A 20,364-nucleotide genomic window follows, 5' to 3' on the forward strand; every position below is an offset into this window, starting at 1 on the left:
GCACTTTATTACCTCTCCTCGCAGATTATATATATGAGATTTTTCCAAAGGATTTTAATTCTAATGTAAAATTTTGATAACAATTTCATTTTTACGATTAGAATTTTTTAATGTATGTAATCTGTATTAATATTATTGTAACATTTATTCATTTCAAACATATCCAAAACATTATTTTCTATTTTCTCAGATTACGATATATACACTTTAATGGCTTTTAAGCACTTCAATACCATATACACAGTATTAATATTATATATAAAAAAATATCCATAATTATATTAAAAATGTTTTTACTGTGGATAAATTATTATTAGAAATACATAAGATCTATAAACTAAGATATACACACATTTCGTTGTGTTTATTAGTACCGGCCTCGAAAACTAGATTAATAACTAAAAAGTCATTACATACAGACTTTTCTGAGTACTTTTAATATATATATATATATATATATATATATGGTGTATGTATCAAAATATAACATGACCTATATCAGTAATGACGTATTTAGCTAGAGTAGCTAACGTTACTAATGCCACTAACTAAATCTTGCATAACTATAAAATAATTATCACTGAGTGAACACTTTGTTTTACTAAGTATTTTCATTTGTCAATAGGCGTTATTAAATATCATTGCTTAGCTCAAAAATATCATTATTACTGTATGTATCTATTATATATTATCAAACACTTTTATATATTTTTTATGTAATTTTATATATTTAAATTGTAGAAATAAATTTAAAATTTTGTGATTACTCTAGTATTATATTACATGTTATTAATATTTATCATTATGCAACTAAATACGACCTATAGGCCATATTATATATCATTACAATTTGAATATTGTCTACTGTAAATCTTTTACCTTGATTGTACGCGATTATAGTAAAAATAGCGTAATGTTTCGATTGTAATAATTATTTAAAAAATGTATAAGAGTTATATGATAAAATATATTTATAATAACGATATTAATATATACCATGTCGTATAAAATTGAATTTAATTCCTGTTTAAATAAGTGATTTTGTCATCTTTGTGACACGTATGGCAGTAAAAATAATTTGTGTTATTTGATTGCTTATATACAAAATTAAAAATATTTAAAATTTTAACTATTGTCCATTAAAAGATTAAATGTTAATATTTTCATTCATACATTATATATATTTGTTATAAGCCGCATCAAAATCGATAAAATCTTTTTTCTAATACAATTTTGTAGGATCATTTTCTATCAATTTAAAGTGAATCAAAATTAAAAAAAAAGTTTTTTTAAATTTTTTTTTATTCTAAAGGAATGTTATTAATACGATTTTTTTTCATAATTTAATTTTATTTTAAAACTTACTAATAAAGTTTTAGACATAACATGTATGCGTTATTATATCAAATAATATTTTGTGTCCAAATCTTCATCAGTAAGATCATTACATTTTTTTACTACAGATTAAAAAAAATGAATATTTTTTAATAAGGCGTTAACAAACTGGCAACATTTCTACTATAAATTTACGACTAATCTATACTAATATAATAAAGTTGAAGAGTTTGTTTGTTTGATGCGCTAATCTCAGGAATCGGCTTCGATTTTATAAATTATTTTCGTGTTAGATAGCCCATTAACTGATGATATTATAGGCTATTAAATATTTAAGTGAATTTTTCCTCAAATTAAAGCAGGTAAAACCGCGGGACACAACTAGTACGATATGAAATTAAAGAAAATCTTTTTAAACATTTTTAATAAGGCATTTACAAGGCATTATCTCTATAATTATTTTAATAAGATATTAGTTTTTCAATAAGGCACCGTTTACACAATCAACATTACGCGACCAGATCTCTCAGTTTGGTTTTTAACATTTTAACTTTTTTATTGACTGCATTTTTATAATTTAACTTGTCATTTTTCTGATTTTGCGTTTTACTGCGGCTCTTGACTCTTTCGTGAAACAATTCATAGAAATTCGGCAGTGGGGTGTCGACTAGGTCGCTATTGACGTAATCGTTTGGTAGTGGTAGATCGTGGTAGCATGTCGCCATGTTTTGTATGAAATGGTTGAACATGGCGGTCTCTGTGAACCATTCCAAGAAATACTGAACTTGCTTCGAGCTCGAATTTTTGATGAAGGCTTCTTTCTGTAAGGTAAATTGGTTGGAATTAGTAATGAAGTTATTATTGGAGTTCTCTTTAGGAAATATATAGGTGTAATAGTATACCAGCTTTTATTATAATGATACAAATTGGCAAGTGAATATTTATGTTTTAATTTTAGATATACACACACACTTTTGAAGTAAAACTTCGTCACGCACGCTTAACTTGGGGAGTAAGCTGGTGAATACGTCGCGAAGACGTTACGAAAAGTGTGATTGAACGAGGCGAACGGAGGTTGAGAGAGAGATATGTTAGTGAAGATAGGAAGAGTGTTACGTTTAGTATATTACTGTAGGGAAAACTATAGAAGTTTTACTGCAGTCGTGTGGTCTAAAGCACACTAGGTTTTTTTTTTATAAAAGACATACATACATATAAAAATTAATATATTTTCCACAAACAAAATTTCTTAGAGATTTATTTCATTAAAACTACTGCATATAGCGCAACATTTATCGTAAAAACTAAACTTTAGCGTCTCATAAACACAAAACAAAGTAACAAAAAAGTTATACTCACATCAAAAACAACCCCGTTCTTCCCCAAATCCCCATCCCCAACCTCTCCGTCGCTGAAAAACTTCCAAAAATCACCCAAAATATCAACGAAGAACCTCAAAAACGCTTCCGATATCATAACGTTCCTTGTCTTCGTGTCTTCGTGCTTGTCTTTGTGTTTAATCGACTCCATTTGTAGCGAAGTTTTTAATGTTTTGTAGCTCGCTGTCGGAAGGATGGTGGATTCGTCTCCCTGGTAGAACAGGACCTTTGAGGGGTGGGTTAGGTCTATCAGCATGCCCTGGAAGAGTTTAAAACAAATTGATTAATACACACGGTCGTCTGTTCCCAAGGTTAGCAACTTAACGCTTGTATTATAGGTAACGCACGCACGCATACAGCCTGTAACATCCCACTACTGGACATAGGACTATTTCTCCGTGTGGAAGAAGGATTGGAGCTTAATCCACCAAGCTGCTCCACTGTGGGTCGGCGGATATGTTCTCTACTATGAGTAACGATCGCTATCAGGTGTACATGATAACAACCGGAACCGAAGGCTTAATGTGCTCTCCGAGGCAAAGTGGGGAGACCCACAAGGACAGACATCCAAACCACTATATTTGTACAAATACTAATATCCATCCCGAGCGGGAATCGAAACCGCAAACCCTCGGTCTTTTAAGTGACTACTTGCACCATTACACCAGAACGATAAACAGCCCTGACTGATAAAGCTAGTTTTTTCGATATAAATATATAATTATATTCAAAAACAGAATCGAGGCGGGTATCGAACCCAAAGCACCCGGAACAGAAAGATGACTGCATACTACGCCAATGGGCTAGTCAAAGAAGTTATAGGAGAAGCTTATATATATCCAAGAGATGCTTTACATGTGTGTTGTCACAGGGGTCGCAGTACTGCTGTATACAAAGTATGTCATTTGCGGGTTCAGTTCACGCTCACGACAAAGTTTTGTACAAGCCATACAGATTTGCTCTGCGCGTTTGTGCTTGTGTATTGTGTTTTCGAGTTTTATATAATTATTATTTAACTAGCTGACCCGGCAAACGTTGTTTTGCCTTATATATTATGAATAATCATAGCGTTGTATGTACTTTTCATTAAAAAAAATGAAAAAATACATTGGGGTGGGCCATCTTTATAACTTAGGGGTTTAAAAATAATTTACGACCGATCTTCAGACTTACCAAATATGTACAAAAATTATCATAAGAATCGATCGAGATTTCTTGGAGGAGTTTGGCCCCTAATATTGCGACATGAGAATTTTACCTATTAGATAGATATAGATGTATTTACCTCTTCGATCTGTGCCGGATTGTGATCAACTAGCATCGCGGCTAGGATAGGTAAGGGGGCGGTCAGAACATCTCTGGTGATCTGGGCCGGGATGCTGGATATCAAGGGTTGCTGCCATACGAAGGGGTACAGAGCGCTCTGGAGGGCCTCCATACATGAGGAGAGGACACTGGAACAAATTATATCTTATAAATTATAGGCTTATCGAAATCCTACGCAGTTTGGGCTGGGAACCTCGACTTTACAGAAGATCACAGCTAAATAATACTGCTTTCAAGCAGTGTTGTGTTACTGTTGATGAGTAAGGTGACCAGAGCTCCTGGGGTATTGAGGATTGGGGGGTAGGCGTCTATAAGCTACGGTAATCACTTACCATCAAGTGGGCAATTTTCTTGCCATAAAAATGGTATAAAAAACTTTTTTTAGAGTTTAAATTGATATAATATATTATTGTATAAATATTTATATATTTAAAAAGAAATTCCTTTACTAAAAAGGTTTTTTTAGTTTAAATTATGCCACTGGCTGGCTGTAATTAAAAACTATCTGTAGAGACAAAAAAAATGACGTCGCGTGGAATGTTTTAAAATTTATTTACTTATTGATAATTATCAGCATCAGTCAAGAAGAGTATTTATAGAATAACAAACTTGAAATGTGGTCTTCGAAGTGAAACTTCGATAGAACAGCTGTGATTTGATAAAGAAACAAACACATAAATGTATAGGAAAGAATGAGATAGAATACATTACACATTATTTTATATTCTCAGTGAGAAAAATCTCTTATAGGTTACTTTTCAGAAGTTAAACTTCTGCCGTGTGTGAATTGCACACACTTTTTTTTAATTTCAGAGCAATGCAAGTTATGTACTTACAATAATAAATAAAGAATCTGATATATGAAATTACATAAAATCACTTACCTCAGCTCGTCACCCATGATTATGATCTTCCTCTCCAGGAGTAGAGAACCAAAGACCTTTATCACCAGACCAGCTCCGAAGGTGTCCAATAATATTGATATGTTGTCTTCATCGGCTCGAGGGTCTAGTGGCCTTTTTATTATCATTGTCCTATTGCAGACGTTTTTAGTTAAATTACATTTGTGATTTTATTTCAAGTAAAGACGAGGAAAAAAAATTTTTTTAGGAATGTAATGTAAGACATTGAATTACATTTATATAAAGATGTAGTCACACGTCAAACTAGTGAATATAATATAAATCATATATTGTGGAATAACAAACACAGCCCAAACACAAAAACCAACACACCACAACAAAGCCAGCCCTGCGGTCACCAACCCGCCTGCCCAGCGTGGTGACTATGGGCAAAACACGTGAGTTCACGTTATTTTTGGCGTGAACTTGTGGAGGCCATGTCCAGATTAAAGTCGGTTTCATTTTTCGTTTTCAAGCAAACAAAATTATTAAGAAACTATTAAATTTAAAAACTTACCTAGACATATCTAAGCCCAACAATCTCGGCCGATTATTATTCTCCAAGTCGTAATACTCCGGCAATTCGTGGCTTTCCGTCTCAGTCGGACTTTCCTTTCGACTTTCCGCTCCAGTAAGGTCTTTCCTTACCGACACGTTCATTGAACTTTCGTTCCGTCTAGGATCTGGCATCGTCTTACACTTGTGTATATCTCCTAAACTCACTGAATTTCTCGTTTTTTCTTTGTTTATATTCGTGTACGTTATAGATACTTGTTCGCCTGTGTTCGGGAAGTCTGTTTCGAATAATTGTTGTAATATTTGATTAATTTCGACCTCAGAGTTGCCGTGATGCGATTCTATTTCTTGTAGTATCTGAAATTAGAAAAGGATTTAGGTTAAAACTTAGCTAACTTAGCCAGAAAGTTATTATTATGAAACTATCGATATTTCGAGACATTCAAAATAATGATTGTAATAAATCTCGTAAAATCAAAAGTATTCAGTGACCATAAATGTTCGAAAACTTATAGCCAGTCCCAAAATTCTCAGCTTTCTGCTTATTTTAGGATACTTCTGGTAAATTTCATAAACGTTTCTGCATTTTCATTAAAAAATTTCCACCCAGTAGTTACAGCAACCGGCTGATAACCAATGGCTACAATCTTGACAAATATTTGTATAAGCCATACAGATATTTGTCTTGGCCAGAACTTTTGTGGTCGTTTTGTGTCTTTCCTGATAATTGACAACGGATTCACATCCTACTGGGAGTCATTCAGTGCAGTATATATTATTTATTTCATTATATATTATACTATATATTTGGGTTTAACCAACCAAATCCGGCTTTAAGATTTCTAAACGAGAAACGAATGTTTATGGATTCATATGTATTCTAATTTAAGATTTCCCATTAGGAGTCAAAGTCAAAAAAAATATACTTTATTTAAATAAGCCTCCAAAGCACATTTGAATCGTCAATATACAAAGACAAATTATATCTGAGTTAAATATAATGTACTGAGGTAGGGCTAGCAGGAAATTTCCTGCTCAAAATGTGGAGCAGCCCGACTGGGGTAGTACCTCGACCTTACAGAAGGTCACAGCTAAATAATACTGTTTTCAAGCAGTATTGTATTCCTGTTGGTGAGTAAGGTGACCAGAGCTCCTGGGGATTGGGGATTGGGGATAGGGTAGGCAACGCGCTTGCGATGCTTCTGGTGTTGCAGGCGTCTATAAGCTACGGTAATCTCTTACCGTTAGGTGAGCCGTACGCTTTGTTTGCCGAACTAGTGATATAAAAAAAAAGTTACTTAAAACAGTAAAAAGTTTTAATGAAATTGGTAAATTACCAAAGATTTTGGCAATTATTGTACCTTATAATAGAAACCAGGCGCTCTGTACTTCCCTATAAGGCAATAACAGAGTGGGAGACAAGTCGTAGCCCCCTCTGGGAGTACTCTGCGACAGTAGCTGAAATGAATACATACGATACAACAGATTATAATTTACTTTTATTAATGATTATTCAAAATCAAAATCAAAAACAAATTTATTTAAATATATCCTTCAAAAGCAATTTCGAATCGACATTTTACAAATTAAAAGTTTAAAGTGATTATTATTAAAAAGTGAAGCTAACACCGATTTCGAATTTAAAAAAAAAAATATTGATAAAGCTTATTACTCGGTGCAGGATTACATAGTTGATAAAGATGTGTGGACTTAGTGACGCTGCATTTCATGCAACATGTTTCTAGTTTTGTACTAAAACACAGTTTATATATTATTTTCAAAAGAGTAACTGCGGAGTTTCTTGCCGATTCTTCTCTGCAGAATCTACATTCCGAATTGGTGGTAGCTTCACTTTTACAAAAATAATAATTAATTTCTAAAGTTTTAATTTGTAAAATGACGATTCGAAAGTGCTCTTGGAGCCTATTTGAAAAAAGCTATTTTTGATTTTGATTTTGAGATTCTGGGGAGAAGAATCGGCAAGAAACCCCGCAGTTACTCTTCGGCGCCAAAAGGCTAGGCAAAGTATGTAAATAAAATATATTACATTTAGACACATTGGGATTTGGTCTAGGTGCTCTAGGTTTGGTCTAGGTTTATCCTTATGGGTCTACAAATAGTAAAATAGCAAATATTCTATTCTATACTAAACTTACCCATAAGCCCTCTCCCCCCTCTCATCAGTAAGTACGAGCGAGTAGCACTGAGCCGCCTTCTCTGTCGCCCATTCGCCTATCGTTCCGGAACTTATCGTTTCCGGAAATATTAAATTTTCTATGTGAGGCGGCACTTGCACCTATAAAGAAAAAGCATATTAAAATAGAGGAAAAAGAGAGATGGAACTCCTGAGGGAAATGATGGTAAAAAGAGAGATAAAATACTCTTGATAACTTTGCTTGTGTGGTTACGGCGGTAAAGAATACATAGCCAAACCCTCTCATCTCGCGGCTGTCGTAAGAGGCGACTAAGGGATAACACAGTTCCACTAACACCTTGAAACTTAAAAAGCCGACCGATGGCGGAATAACCATCCAACTGCTGGCACTGAAATACACAGGCCGAAGACGGGCAGCAACGTCTTCGGTGCGACAAAGCCAGCCCTGCGGTCACCAACCCGCCTGCCCAGCGTAGTGACTATGGGCAAAACACTTGAGTTCGCGCTATTTTTGGCGCGAACTTGTGGAGGCCTATGTCCAGCAGTGGACTGCGATAGGCTGAAGTGATGATGATTATGATGATGATGATGATAATAACTCTTACAACTTTAGCAAGTAAGTACAAAATTACATTTTAGAGTTGGCACCGCTCTTGCGATGCTTCTGATGTTGCAGACCTCTATAAGCTACGGTAGCCGCTTACCATCAGATGAGCCGTAAGCTTATTTACCACCTAAGTAAATAACTGTAGCCTATAAAACACGACTATACGACTCTTGTGGCAGAAAAATAGTGGGAAGACACACGTTAAATAATCAATGTGATATCTACTCTACAATAATTTAACTCGCTGATAATTAGGAAAGTAATGAGAGCTAAGTTGAAAGTGGTCCCAAAAAAATTCGGGATAGGTTGTGCAGATTTTGTTGAGTCTTTTTTTTTTTAAGAGTTTTGCGATATGATTTTGGATGTTAATTCGCACAAAAGTTACTGCGTCTGACTTATTGTACACAGTTTAAAAACAGTATGTAGTATCTAAGATTTTTATTTTTATGTTACCCACATTAGGAATTCTAAACATTTTTGAATATCATATCAAAAATTGACCGCTCCAGCGGGGTTCGAACCCGCGTCTCCGACTTGCCGTGTCGGCGCTCTAGCCATTTTTTGATATGATATTCAAAAATGTTTAGAATTCCTAATGTGGGTAACATAAAAATAAAAATCTTAGATATTAAAAATATTCAAAAATGAACAGTATGTAGTTTAATTGCGTGGATCAATGTAACGCCTCTCGCTTGTATGGTAACTTGGCAAGTAACATATTAAAAAAAAGCAAATAAAAAAAAACTCACCTGACTTGGAAAAACACTCTTGACATACGCCTCCCCGGTCATATAGTTCAGACCGACCAATAAACACACATTAAACAAGCCCTTATCCCTTGGAACAAAGGGCAGATCGATATCCACACACCCAGTCTTCTCATCAATACTCAAATTGTCCAGAGAGTCATCACTGACCAAATCCTTCATAGACAGTATATTACCGCTCGAGTCGGTCAGGTTAATCTTGGAGTCCGTGGAATCGCGCCTCTCCATCTTGTCTCTGGTTAAGTTACTCTGTGACGTCCTAAAGCTTTTCCAAGATCGGAATGTGGAGTATGTATTGTCTAAGATTTCAGACTTGTACGAACAGATAGACGTTTGGTGTCTGAATCTAGACTTAACATTTTTGTCTAGATACGCCACCCTTGATGAGACGCGGCGTACGTAGTTCTTTCGCTTTTCAGTTAGGCTTCTTGTTAGGGTCACTGATTCTGAAATATGAGAAAATTGTGACGTGTGAAAATTGTCACGCGAACCCTTTACCAATTATCCTATTTTCTAATTTGGATAAGCATCTGTATGGAACATTTTAATGTGTTATAAATAAAGGTTTCTTATATACTTTCTTTTTGTAAGCATCAAATTTTAATTTTATCCCTCTCATTTTCCTATTCGAAGGACATGAAACCCAAATTTAAATTCAATAGTTAGTTGTTTGAGGTCAGATTAGCCTCAAGAGCTAATCGGTAAAAAATACCACAAGAAGATCCTGAATAATGACTGTTAAGCAAAATCACATTTATAGGAGGCATACCTTTTTTAAACAAAATATTTTTCTACTTCCAAGGACTATTGTTTATCATAATTTTTTACGGTCTACTCTGGTTTAGAAAGGTCTACTCTCGTCTACTATGGTCTACTAGGGTCTACTCCGGTCTACTCACCATCACTGTTCGCATCCGAGAGATCAGTGGGAAAGCTCCCCGGTTTGTTTTCGTCCATGTTGCAAGCTGCCTTCACTGTCTCGTAGATTTCCGTCATGAGACGGTTTAGCTGTAAAGAATAGAAGAATATATAAAAACATGATGTTAGACACTTAGTTGATCGTAAGATTTACGGTAGTTTGAGAAATTCGATTTGATTGAAGGTCAGATTTTGGAGTTACTTGTTGCGAGTTTAATCACTGTATGTGATAAATTTACAGGTCATCTATTATTTATGATAGTCTAGTCAGTTGTACTAAGTTCTGTGTTTCCGTACACCTGATATTAGACTACCACATCAGGTATTGTATCAGACTGTTATTTTTATTTTACTTTATAATTTTGCTAATAGACTATAAAATTAATGAGATATATAGAAATGTTAATATACGAAATATAAATAACATAAACTTATATGTTTGAAAAACAAATAAATAAATAATTATGCTACGCTTAATAGCAAAGCAAAAGGTCGTAAAGTGAGTAAAGCCGGGTTGTTTTAAATTAGAAAAATTCCACTAATTTCTAATTATGTACAATGGCGATAATCACACTATTTTATTGTTATGTAACTGATAATCTGTGACATCTGACCTTTCATAGAACGCCTAGTCAAATATAATTAACTAGATTCTGTCTTGGTACTCTTAACCATAGCAATATTCATCAGACGATATCTTAAATAAGATTTTTCCATGGTTTTAAAACCGGTATAAGGTCAAGGTTATTGCCATCTTTGATTGTAAATAAAATATTTCTTATTTAATAATAATAATAATAATAAATTTATTTGTGAAAACACACTGCATCAAGTTAAAATGATATAAAAAGAAAACACATTGTATATAATTTACAACAAGGACAAGGAAATACAAAGAGGATGCAAACGTACAACAAAACAAAAAAAGAGATACAATATAAACTTATCGATTAAAAGTATTTAACTAAGACATTTTTTTTATATAAGTTCGCAGCATGCCTCACAAAAAGGTGTGACCTCAGTTTAAGTTAGGACTGTTAGTCCTAACACTGGTGATTTCTTAAGTCTTCTAAATTACAGTTTTAATGGCTATACTTTAAGTTCAGTTGCAAATCCATCTTGGGCCCAAACTACTCCGTCGATTTGATTCATTTTTAATAAGTTTAAATAATTGTGTTTGCTCGCAAACGAAAAAAAACCGACTTCAATTACATCGCAGAGTAATACAACGTAGATCGACGAAAAAATAGTAATACTTTGTTCGTATTCCATATGACGCGACATTATAAAATTGTAGAATTATATAATGTTCTACTGTTATTTCTAACATTTTGTTAGCGATTGAAGGCAGAAATTTCATAAAAGGCCCGTCGTCGATTCGCGCGAAGCGCTGACATCGCTTATTACGGCGGGTTTTTTAGTTGAAGCGGATTTATATTGAATTACGGTTTATGTCTTTTTTTATTAAAAATATGTAATGTTCATGTTTTCACACAGCTCCGATGCACGACTGGAGTTTACCCCTTCAGATCAACTGTCTAAATACTAAATAGGCACAAAAAAGCTTACTAGTCTAAGAAATATATTATTACTATATCAAATTGTAAATAAATGAATCAATAACGCCATCTATCGGAACCTAATTGCGTTATTAGAAAACGTCTGAACGCCATCTCTAACAAGGTCATTCGTTCAGTAGATTTCACTGTTCAATTTTTTCATTCCGGGGCCTTAAATGAAAATCGATTCTTAAAGAGAAAACTCCAAAAACAGTCAAGTAAATACGCCATATCAGATATAGCTCAAAAAGTTCGAGTCAAATCTCAATTATATTTAAATGGGACCACATGACAAGCGCCACCTATCGATTAAAAAAAGAATCATCGATATCGGTCCACCCAGTAAAATAGTAATGAGGTTAATATAACGTTGGTCGACGTAAAATAGCCAAGTAAATACCCAGTATTAGCGATAACTCAAAAATTAAAAGCTCAAATATATTTATAACGAATAAACTGCTACTCTCTACTCTAGTGGAATATTGTAATTTGATCGATAGTGAACGAAGTAATTTCATTAAATTTTGATAGATGGCGTTGTGGCAAAGTATTGAACATGAACACAGTCGTCTTAACATCGTCATGTAAATACGTGTCATCAAAGATTACTCAAAAATTGCTCATTATATCTCAATCATATTTAAAACGGACGACATGACCAGTATTAGCTTTTGATTTATACAAAAAAGATCAAAATCAGTGTACCCAGTAAAAAGATATAACGTATAATACAACGTAGGGTGACGAAAAAACCGTCAAGTAAATACGCAATATTAGATATAACTCACAAATTACTAATCAAATCTCAATTAAATTTGAATGGGACCACGTGACGAATAGTAGCTTTTAATTTATATAAGAAACGTCAAAATCGGTGCACCCAGTAAAAAGTTATGAGGTATAATACAACGCAAGGTGACGAAAATAATGTCAAGTAAATACGCGTTATCAAAGATTAATCAAAAAGTAGTTATCAGATCTCGATAAAATTTATATGTGACCACATGATAAACATCAGCTTTCGATTAAAGTAAAAATTATCAAAATCGATGCACCCAGTAAAAAGTTATTGCGGATTTTCAAGAGTTTCCCTCGATTTCTCTGGGATCCCATCATCAGATCCTGGTTTCCTTATCATGGTACCAAACTAGGGATATCCCCTTACCCAACAATAAAAAAATTATCAAAATCGGTACACCCAGTAGAAAGTTATGTGGTATAATACAACGTAGGTCGACGAAAAAAGCGTCAAGTAAAAACGCATTATTAGATATAATTCGAAAAGTAGTTGTTAGATCTCAAATAAATTTAAATGGGACCAATCGGCACACACCACCTTTCGATTAAAACAAAATTTGTCGAAATCGGTCTACCTGGTCAAAAGTTCTGATGTAACATACATAAAAAAAAAAAAAAAAAAAAAAAAAAATACAGTCGAATTGAGAACCTCCTCCTTTTTTGGAAGTCGGTTAAAAAAGGTAGAGGTTCTCAATTCGACTATATGTATTATGTGTTATCTCAAAAATATTTACTGGGTGTTTTTTTTTTTCTTTACAAAACTAAGTCTCTAAGCTATTACCGTAGGTTACAGACGCCTGCAACAGCAGAAGCATCACAAGCGCGTTGCCGACCCTATATTTCCCCCCAGGAGCTCTTGCCACCTTACTCACTACAGGAACATAGCACTGCTTGAAAGCAGTATTATTTAGCTGTGATCTTCTGTAAGGTCGAGGTACATCCCCGGTTTTTTGTCCATTTTATGACAAGGTATAAAAGAAAATAAAAAAGATTACGTTACAAAAAAAATACGTACCCTACCCTGTGGAAAGGATCTCATAAACTTCATAAAATCATGGACGATTGCAGAATAAATTCTCTGATCGAGTTATGAGACGCTATTAGAGCTATGAGAATCTTGTCTGCGTTTGTTCGCGTTTTTACTTTATAAATCTACTACAGTACAGTGTACTGTTTCATTTAAAATTTCAATACCTAAGTGTGTAATTGTATCTGATGTCCCTTAACAGACTACCGTGTGTTAGGTCAATATATTTATATTAATTTTCTTTAACTATATCATAAAATTACCAATAAAATATGTACAGTTTTATTTTTGTGTTACCCACACATTAGGGATTCTAAACATTTTTGACTATCATATCAAAAATTGACCGCTCCAGCGGGATTCGAACCCGCGTCTCCGACGGACCGTGTCGGCGCTCTAGCCAATTAAGCTATGGAACGATGTACCCGTCAGAGCGAAATTTTTGATATGATGACCAATAAAATGTTACCTAATTTAATAATTTACTGACCTCTTAATGCGTAACATTTTTTTTTAGTTCAAAGTAACCTTCACGAAATTGTTTATTTTTAACTATCAGCGAGATAAGAGCACTTTACAACATCGTTTGATTTAATAATATAAAACAAAAAAAGACCGTTAATTTGATAATGTTATTAATTAAACATTAAACTGTAAACTGATATCTTATAGATAAAATTCAATACGTATGAGAATAAGTTAAGTAGTGGATGTCGTAAGAGGCGACTAAGGGATGACACAGTTCCGCTACCACCTTGGAACTTAAAAAGCCGACCGGTGGCGGGATAGCCATCCAACTGCTGGCTTTGAAATACACAGGCCGAGACGGGCAGCAGTGTCTTCGGTGCGACAAAGCCAGCCCTGCGATCACCAACCCGCCTGCCCAGCGTGGTGACTATGGGCAAAACACATGAGTTCACGCTATTTTTGGCGTAAACTTGTGGAGGCCTATGTCCAGCAGTGGACTGTATAGGCTGTAATGATGAGAATAAGTTATCGTGCGAGATGTACGGATAAAGATGTTAATATGCGATGCGAAACAGAAAAAAGTTAGTCATTTTTATCTGCCGGATACCGTTATACGTCAGATAGTTTTACCAGTAAACGGTGAAATAGGCTCTCAACTTTATCACGAATATTATTTACCTAGAACATATATTGATAAAATAGAAAACCGAGTGAGAACTTATTACAACGTAGTATACTAAAGCGCACGCTATATAAAAATTACTATAAATGTATAGCAATGAACTAACTCATACCAGCGCTTATGGCACAGCTATGACCAACAGAGTGATTTATTACGGCCTACTTTTTCGAATACTTTTTTTTTAATTTTAACAATTTATCTAACATAATAATATCAACAGAGTGATTTATTACAGCCTACTTTTCCGAATACTTATTTTTTAATTTTAACAATTTATCAAATATAATATAAATCACTGACACCGAGTTGGCGCAACGGTTACAGCCATGGATTGTACCTGTTGCGCTGGCGGTTGCGGGTTCGATCCCCGCACATGACAAACATTTGTATTGGCCATATAGGTGTTTGCCGTGGTCTGGGTGTTTGTGCAGTCCTTGTGGGGTCTCCCCACCGTGCCTCGGAGAGCACGTTAAGCCGTCGGTCCCGGTTGTTATCATTTACACCTGATAGCGATCGCTACTCATAGTAGGGAATATATCCGCCAACCCGCATTGGAGCAGCGTGATGGATTAAGCTCTAATCCTTCTCCTACATGGGGAAAGAGGCCTATGCCCAGTAGTGGGATATTACAGGCTGAAGCGTAATATAAATCACTATAATAACACGTTGAAATAGGCAATTTAATTAGTTATCTTAAGTTCATTAGCATTCCAGTTATTCCGTGATTAAAATCAAAACATTCTTCATTCACATAGACTTTCAAAGTATCTCAGGATCGTCATTTTACATTTACTGTACTCTTAAATAAGTTAATTATAATTAATGTAAGGCTAGCACCGATTCGAAACTCATATTTTTTGTTTTTATTTACCACCCCGTTGGCGCAATTTTTAGATGGCATACTCTCTGCTTACGGGGTCGTGGGTTCGATTCCCGCCTGAGTCTGAGTGTAATATTTGTATTTATATCTGCATTATTTCTATATATATTTTTTTTATGTCACTAGGTCGGCAAACAAGCGTACGGTTCACCTGATGGTAAGCGATTACCGTAGCTTATAGACGCCTGCAACACCAGAAGCATCGCAAGCGCGTTACCGACCCAATCCCCAATCCCCCCAGGAGCTCTGGTCACCTTACTCACCAACAGGAACACAATACTGCTTGAAAACAGTATTATTTTCCTGTGATCTTCTGTAAGGTCGAGGTACTACCCCAGTCGGGCCTGCTCCATATTTCGATCAGGAAATTCCTGCTGTGCCCTACCTCAGTTAACATTTATAAAAAAAAAAATTAGCTATATCAGCCGGCTGTTACCTATAACCAAAGCATTAAGTTGCTTACCGTAGAAACAGACGACCGTGTGTGTTTTTATAAGATATTTATAATCTGTTGAAAGAATTCGGCAAGACTGTATATTGACCTAAGTCAATATAAAACTTAAAAAAAAAACAACAACAACATGATAACTAAAAAAAATAGAAACTAACGGAATTGTCATTGGCTTTTTCCTTTCATGTCACAATCGATAAACAAAATATGTATGTGTAATCATATAGTCGTTCAGTCACAGCCGTAAGTCGTAATAATCAACACTATTTGAAGTTGGCTAGACATTTTACATTATGTTGATGCAAAAAAAGCGAATCAATACATAGAAAATAGTATAAATGATCAATTGTTACCTAAAACACACAGGATACGTTTAAAAATGTATAAAATTTCTTTCAATTACTATCAAGTTTAAGTTCGAACTCATGGGGGTTTGAGTAGACGGGTCCTAGAGTGGAGACCGCGTCTTGGCAAACGCAGTGTGGGACGTCCTCCGGCCCGTTGGACCGACGATCTACGTAAGATTGCCGGTGTAGGCTGGATGAGGATTGCGGAAGACCGGGATATGTGGCGCGAACTTGGGGAGGCCTATGTCCAGCAGTGGACTGCGATAGGCTGAAGTGACTATCAAGTTATATGGACCGATGATACACGTAGACAAAAATAAGCCACTTAACGTTAAGATGATTAAGACCAAGAAAGACGTGTAGTATTTAATCAAAACCAAAAATAAGTTAATCAAGTATACTACAAAAGTGAAGCTACCACCGATTCAAAAATCTAGACTCCACAGTTACTTGTTAAAAATACTGCGTTTTACTACAAATAATCCTATAAAACAAACACACTCACGCACACATAAATACCAACTAACATCATTATTAATACACACAAGTATAACACAAAAAAACAACTTTCTTTTAAAAATACATATATCACCTTGTACGAACATCTTGGACGGTATACCATTAACACAGAACCGATTAACGAAATTAAAAAAAAAAGTAATAATTCGAATTTCAAAAAAAAATTAAACTGTCAAAATATCCTTTGTACTGATCTCGTTGAGCATTCAGAGTAAACTATCTCGTATATTAAGAAAATATATAAATGATAATTAATGAGACGGTGTTATGCTGTATTACTCAATTAATTATATTTAATTTGATGTTATTTTTTAATATTACTGACTTCAAAAAATTAGGTTTCTCAATTCGACAGTATATATATTTCATCGTTTTGACCCGGTTTTGCTGATTCGTTTTTTTTTTCTTTTTGTTGGAAAGGACATATCCCAAGGATCCCAATGATGGCATCCCAGAGAAATCGAGGGGAACCTTCGAAAATCGTAGTGGCGACTAGTGCGTTTTTTTTTTTTAAATTTTCGTCTATCACTGTATTATTTGTCGATGTAATTGAAGTCGTTTTTTTTTTGTTTGTTAGCAACCACAATTATTGAGAATCACTTTTAGTGTTTATAGGTTTAAAACTTTTCAAAATCGTGGCATATGGATTGATTTTAAAATTCCGTGCATAAAAGATGTTATTCTCGACTATTTATTTGTACTGAGCCGCTCATTTGACATAATACTTCAGCCTGTAATGTCCCACTACTGGGCATAGGCCTCTTTCCCCATGTAGGAGAAGAATCAGAGCTTAATCCAACACGCTGCTCCAATGCGGGTTGGCGGATATATTCCCTACTATAAGTAACGATCGACATAATAAATATGTAGGCTCGCCAAATAAATCACAATTATAATTTATAATAGCAGTCATTTTTAAGCGATTTCAGTAATTCTCATAAGTTTTAAAGTCAAGCTTCGAATCAACCCAAATCACTTTCGGCCAAAAGAAATATGTGGAATTGAATATAGTTTTACTGTAATAAGATTTTATTATGATCATCATATATATTATTACGCTAAGGTTATATATGTTTGTCTCCATTTTTAGAAAAAAAAAAATGACAGTTACTCCACATAAATTATATATCATTTTTTAGATGATTGCTTGCCCTACCAGCATCAACAACAAAAAAATTATTATTGCTTTTGTTTTTGTAAATTAATTAATTATTAAAATTATATATATGACGGCTTTAATTTTAAAACAACGTCAACATGATTGACAATTATTATACTTATTTAGTGCGAATGTTCGCACGGGTATTGCTAGTATTTCTTAATATAATAAATTAAAACCATAAACTGCATAACACCGTCCCACACAAACGAGGCTAGGTCATCCAACATTGTACAATAACAATTACGATAACGTCAATTAGTGATGTGTAAACATTATATCGATACTAATTACAGGCTACTTTCGTGACAGCACATTGATTTGTTTTTATTTTCGATACAATTAATTATCTTATCGTGCGAAATTACTAGGAAGTCGTGGTTGTTATAATGATTAGGCAATTATGACGTCATAAAGTTCATCAAAGGGGTTGTTTAAATATGATAAATGGCCTTTGTCGAGCCCACTCACGCTGTAAGCAAAGCGTACTGGAAGTCTAGCGACAATTCTTACCACACGAACACAAAACACGCGAGAGCATTATTGGGGAGGTAGATGTAGGTAGGTAGGAGGGAGGCAGGTAGGAGGAGCTTCTATAAAGTTGATGATTTTTCAAGGTATAAGGTAAGGGTTCAAAATTCGAAATTATTAATTAATATAATCAGTGTAGAGTCGCTGTAGCGTGTAAAGTAGCTAGTCTGTTGATACGCTGTGTTGATAGCGGGGGTAGGGTCAACAACGCGCTTGTGATTCACTCATATGCTACGGTAATCATTTACAGACGAACCGCTTGTATGGATTGATCATTGTTTACACACGTATGACGTTCCACATCGATAACTCTCCACACATCACTATAAAACCGCGATAACTCTAAAACATCGAACCGTCAGACAGACAGACGCCGAATGACACAAAAAGAAATTTCTTCATAAGCACCGACGGTTATCTCTACCTACCGTCAAATTAGTACAGTGATTACGTACAAAGGAGCCGTTTGCATCATTAACTTTTACAAGAAATGCCGCGAATTTGTTTTCGTTTCACTGATATCATCTTTACATATACTTAAGATTACATATGTATAATTAGTTAGCGAATAACGTCGCGGTAATCGACATGTTTTATTTGATTATGTAATTATTAATTTAGTTTAATTTTTTTATATATATTAACGATATATTTTTATTATTTTTATTTTATTTGACTATAGTTATCAAGTATAATGATGAATATAGAATTTTATTGATTTAATACAAAACTAGATATAGCTTCAGGTTTTTCCTGGTATTCATTTACATACTTGGATGTTATTCTTTTTGATATTAAATACGCTATACTAATGATTAAGAAAGGCCAAGATATATCCAGCTCAAAATCTAAAACAGCTCTGAGCAGTCTGAGGATGTACCTCAACTTTACAGAAGATCACAGCTAGATATATGATACTGCTTTTAAGAAGTGTTATGTTCCTGTGGTCTTCTAATGAAATGAATCGAAATGAAATGAAAACATTTATTTCGTCATAAGGTGACACACTTAAAGAAAGTCAAAATAATGTCATTTACAGAAATAATAATACAACTAAATAAAAAAAAAACGACAATAGTAAAATAAACTTAAGGCAGCAAAAAAATCAAACAATAAAATAAAAATTTATGTCTTAACATTGGGTACACTACAAACTTAGGTAATTTAGTATATGGCATAATATATAGGTGTTATGTGCAACTTTAACTTAGTCAAAATAATCAACATATTAAGTTACTTAAAATTTCTAATGTCTCGGTAGACATTACCTTCCTATTATGTCCTCGGCTTTATTAAATATTACAAAAAATAAGATAAACTAATGTCCCTAGTGTAGGCCGAGGAAAAAAAGCCGATCTAAGATGGATCTGAGATGGTAAATCTCCTGGGATGGGTCTGGGATGGAGTGGGTATCAGAAATTATCTCGATCAGGAGGTAAATAGGCAACTATTTCATCACAAGTAATTAACCGCGACCTTTGGTTTCTTTCATGAATAAATAATGTGGAGATCGATGATGAAATATTAAATATATATTACAAATTAGTATCCATTGGATACCGTTATATGTGAGATAACAATGTGAACTTTTCAGCCATCAATGAAATAAGCTGCGTTTTGTATGTCTTAAGTATTTTTTTTTTTTTTAATAAAAAGGTGGCTAACAAGCATAAGATCTGCCAGATCAGTGGATACAAAACAAATACACTTTCTTATACATTAACAGAAGAAATTTTTACATCGAAAGGGAAACATAAACATGTACAAAAGGCGGTCTTATCGATAAAACAGCTCTTCCAGACAAGCTCAAGCATGAAAAGGACATGACAAAGAATTAGATGGCATGGAGGTGTACATACATATATAGATGTAATCATACACGTAAATATACATACACTATAGTCATAGCGGATACCGTAGACCATATACGCCTGCAACACCAGAAGCAAGCGCGTTAGCGAACGAGCTCTGGCTAACTTATCTGTCACAGGAATAACAATACTTAAGACCAGATTTATTAACCTGCAGTCTTCCATTA

At 34.3% G+C, this 20,364-nt stretch overlaps 1 protein-coding gene across 1 annotated transcript in view; it reads right to left on the minus strand.

The window, feature by feature from the left end:
• Window positions 1-1,744: 1,744 nt before the first annotated feature.
• The window catches only part of LOC123668091, a 75,394-nt gene continuing 56,774 nt past the window's right edge, over window positions 1,745-20,364 (minus strand). The window contains exons 3-11 of the mRNA XM_045601885.1: window positions 9,887-9,995; window positions 8,970-9,433; window positions 7,615-7,754; window positions 6,820-6,916; window positions 5,460-5,815; window positions 4,925-5,074; window positions 4,000-4,168; window positions 2,695-2,973; window positions 1,745-2,156 (exon numbers count right to left, since the gene is read on the minus strand). Coding sequence (XP_045457841.1) covers window positions 1,845-2,156; window positions 2,695-2,973; window positions 4,000-4,168; window positions 4,925-5,074; window positions 5,460-5,815; window positions 6,820-6,916; window positions 7,615-7,754; window positions 8,970-9,433; window positions 9,887-9,995 — 2,076 coding nt within the window. The 3' untranslated portion in view covers window positions 1,745-1,844. The remainder of the gene's footprint in view (window positions 2,157-2,694; window positions 2,974-3,999; window positions 4,169-4,924; window positions 5,075-5,459; window positions 5,816-6,819; window positions 6,917-7,614; window positions 7,755-8,969; window positions 9,434-9,886; window positions 9,996-20,364) is intronic.

This window comes from Melitaea cinxia, chromosome 30, assembly GCF_905220565.1.
Source record: "Melitaea cinxia chromosome 30, ilMelCinx1.1, whole genome shotgun sequence".
Taxonomy (NCBI): Eukaryota; Metazoa; Arthropoda; class Insecta; order Lepidoptera; family Nymphalidae; genus Melitaea; species Melitaea cinxia.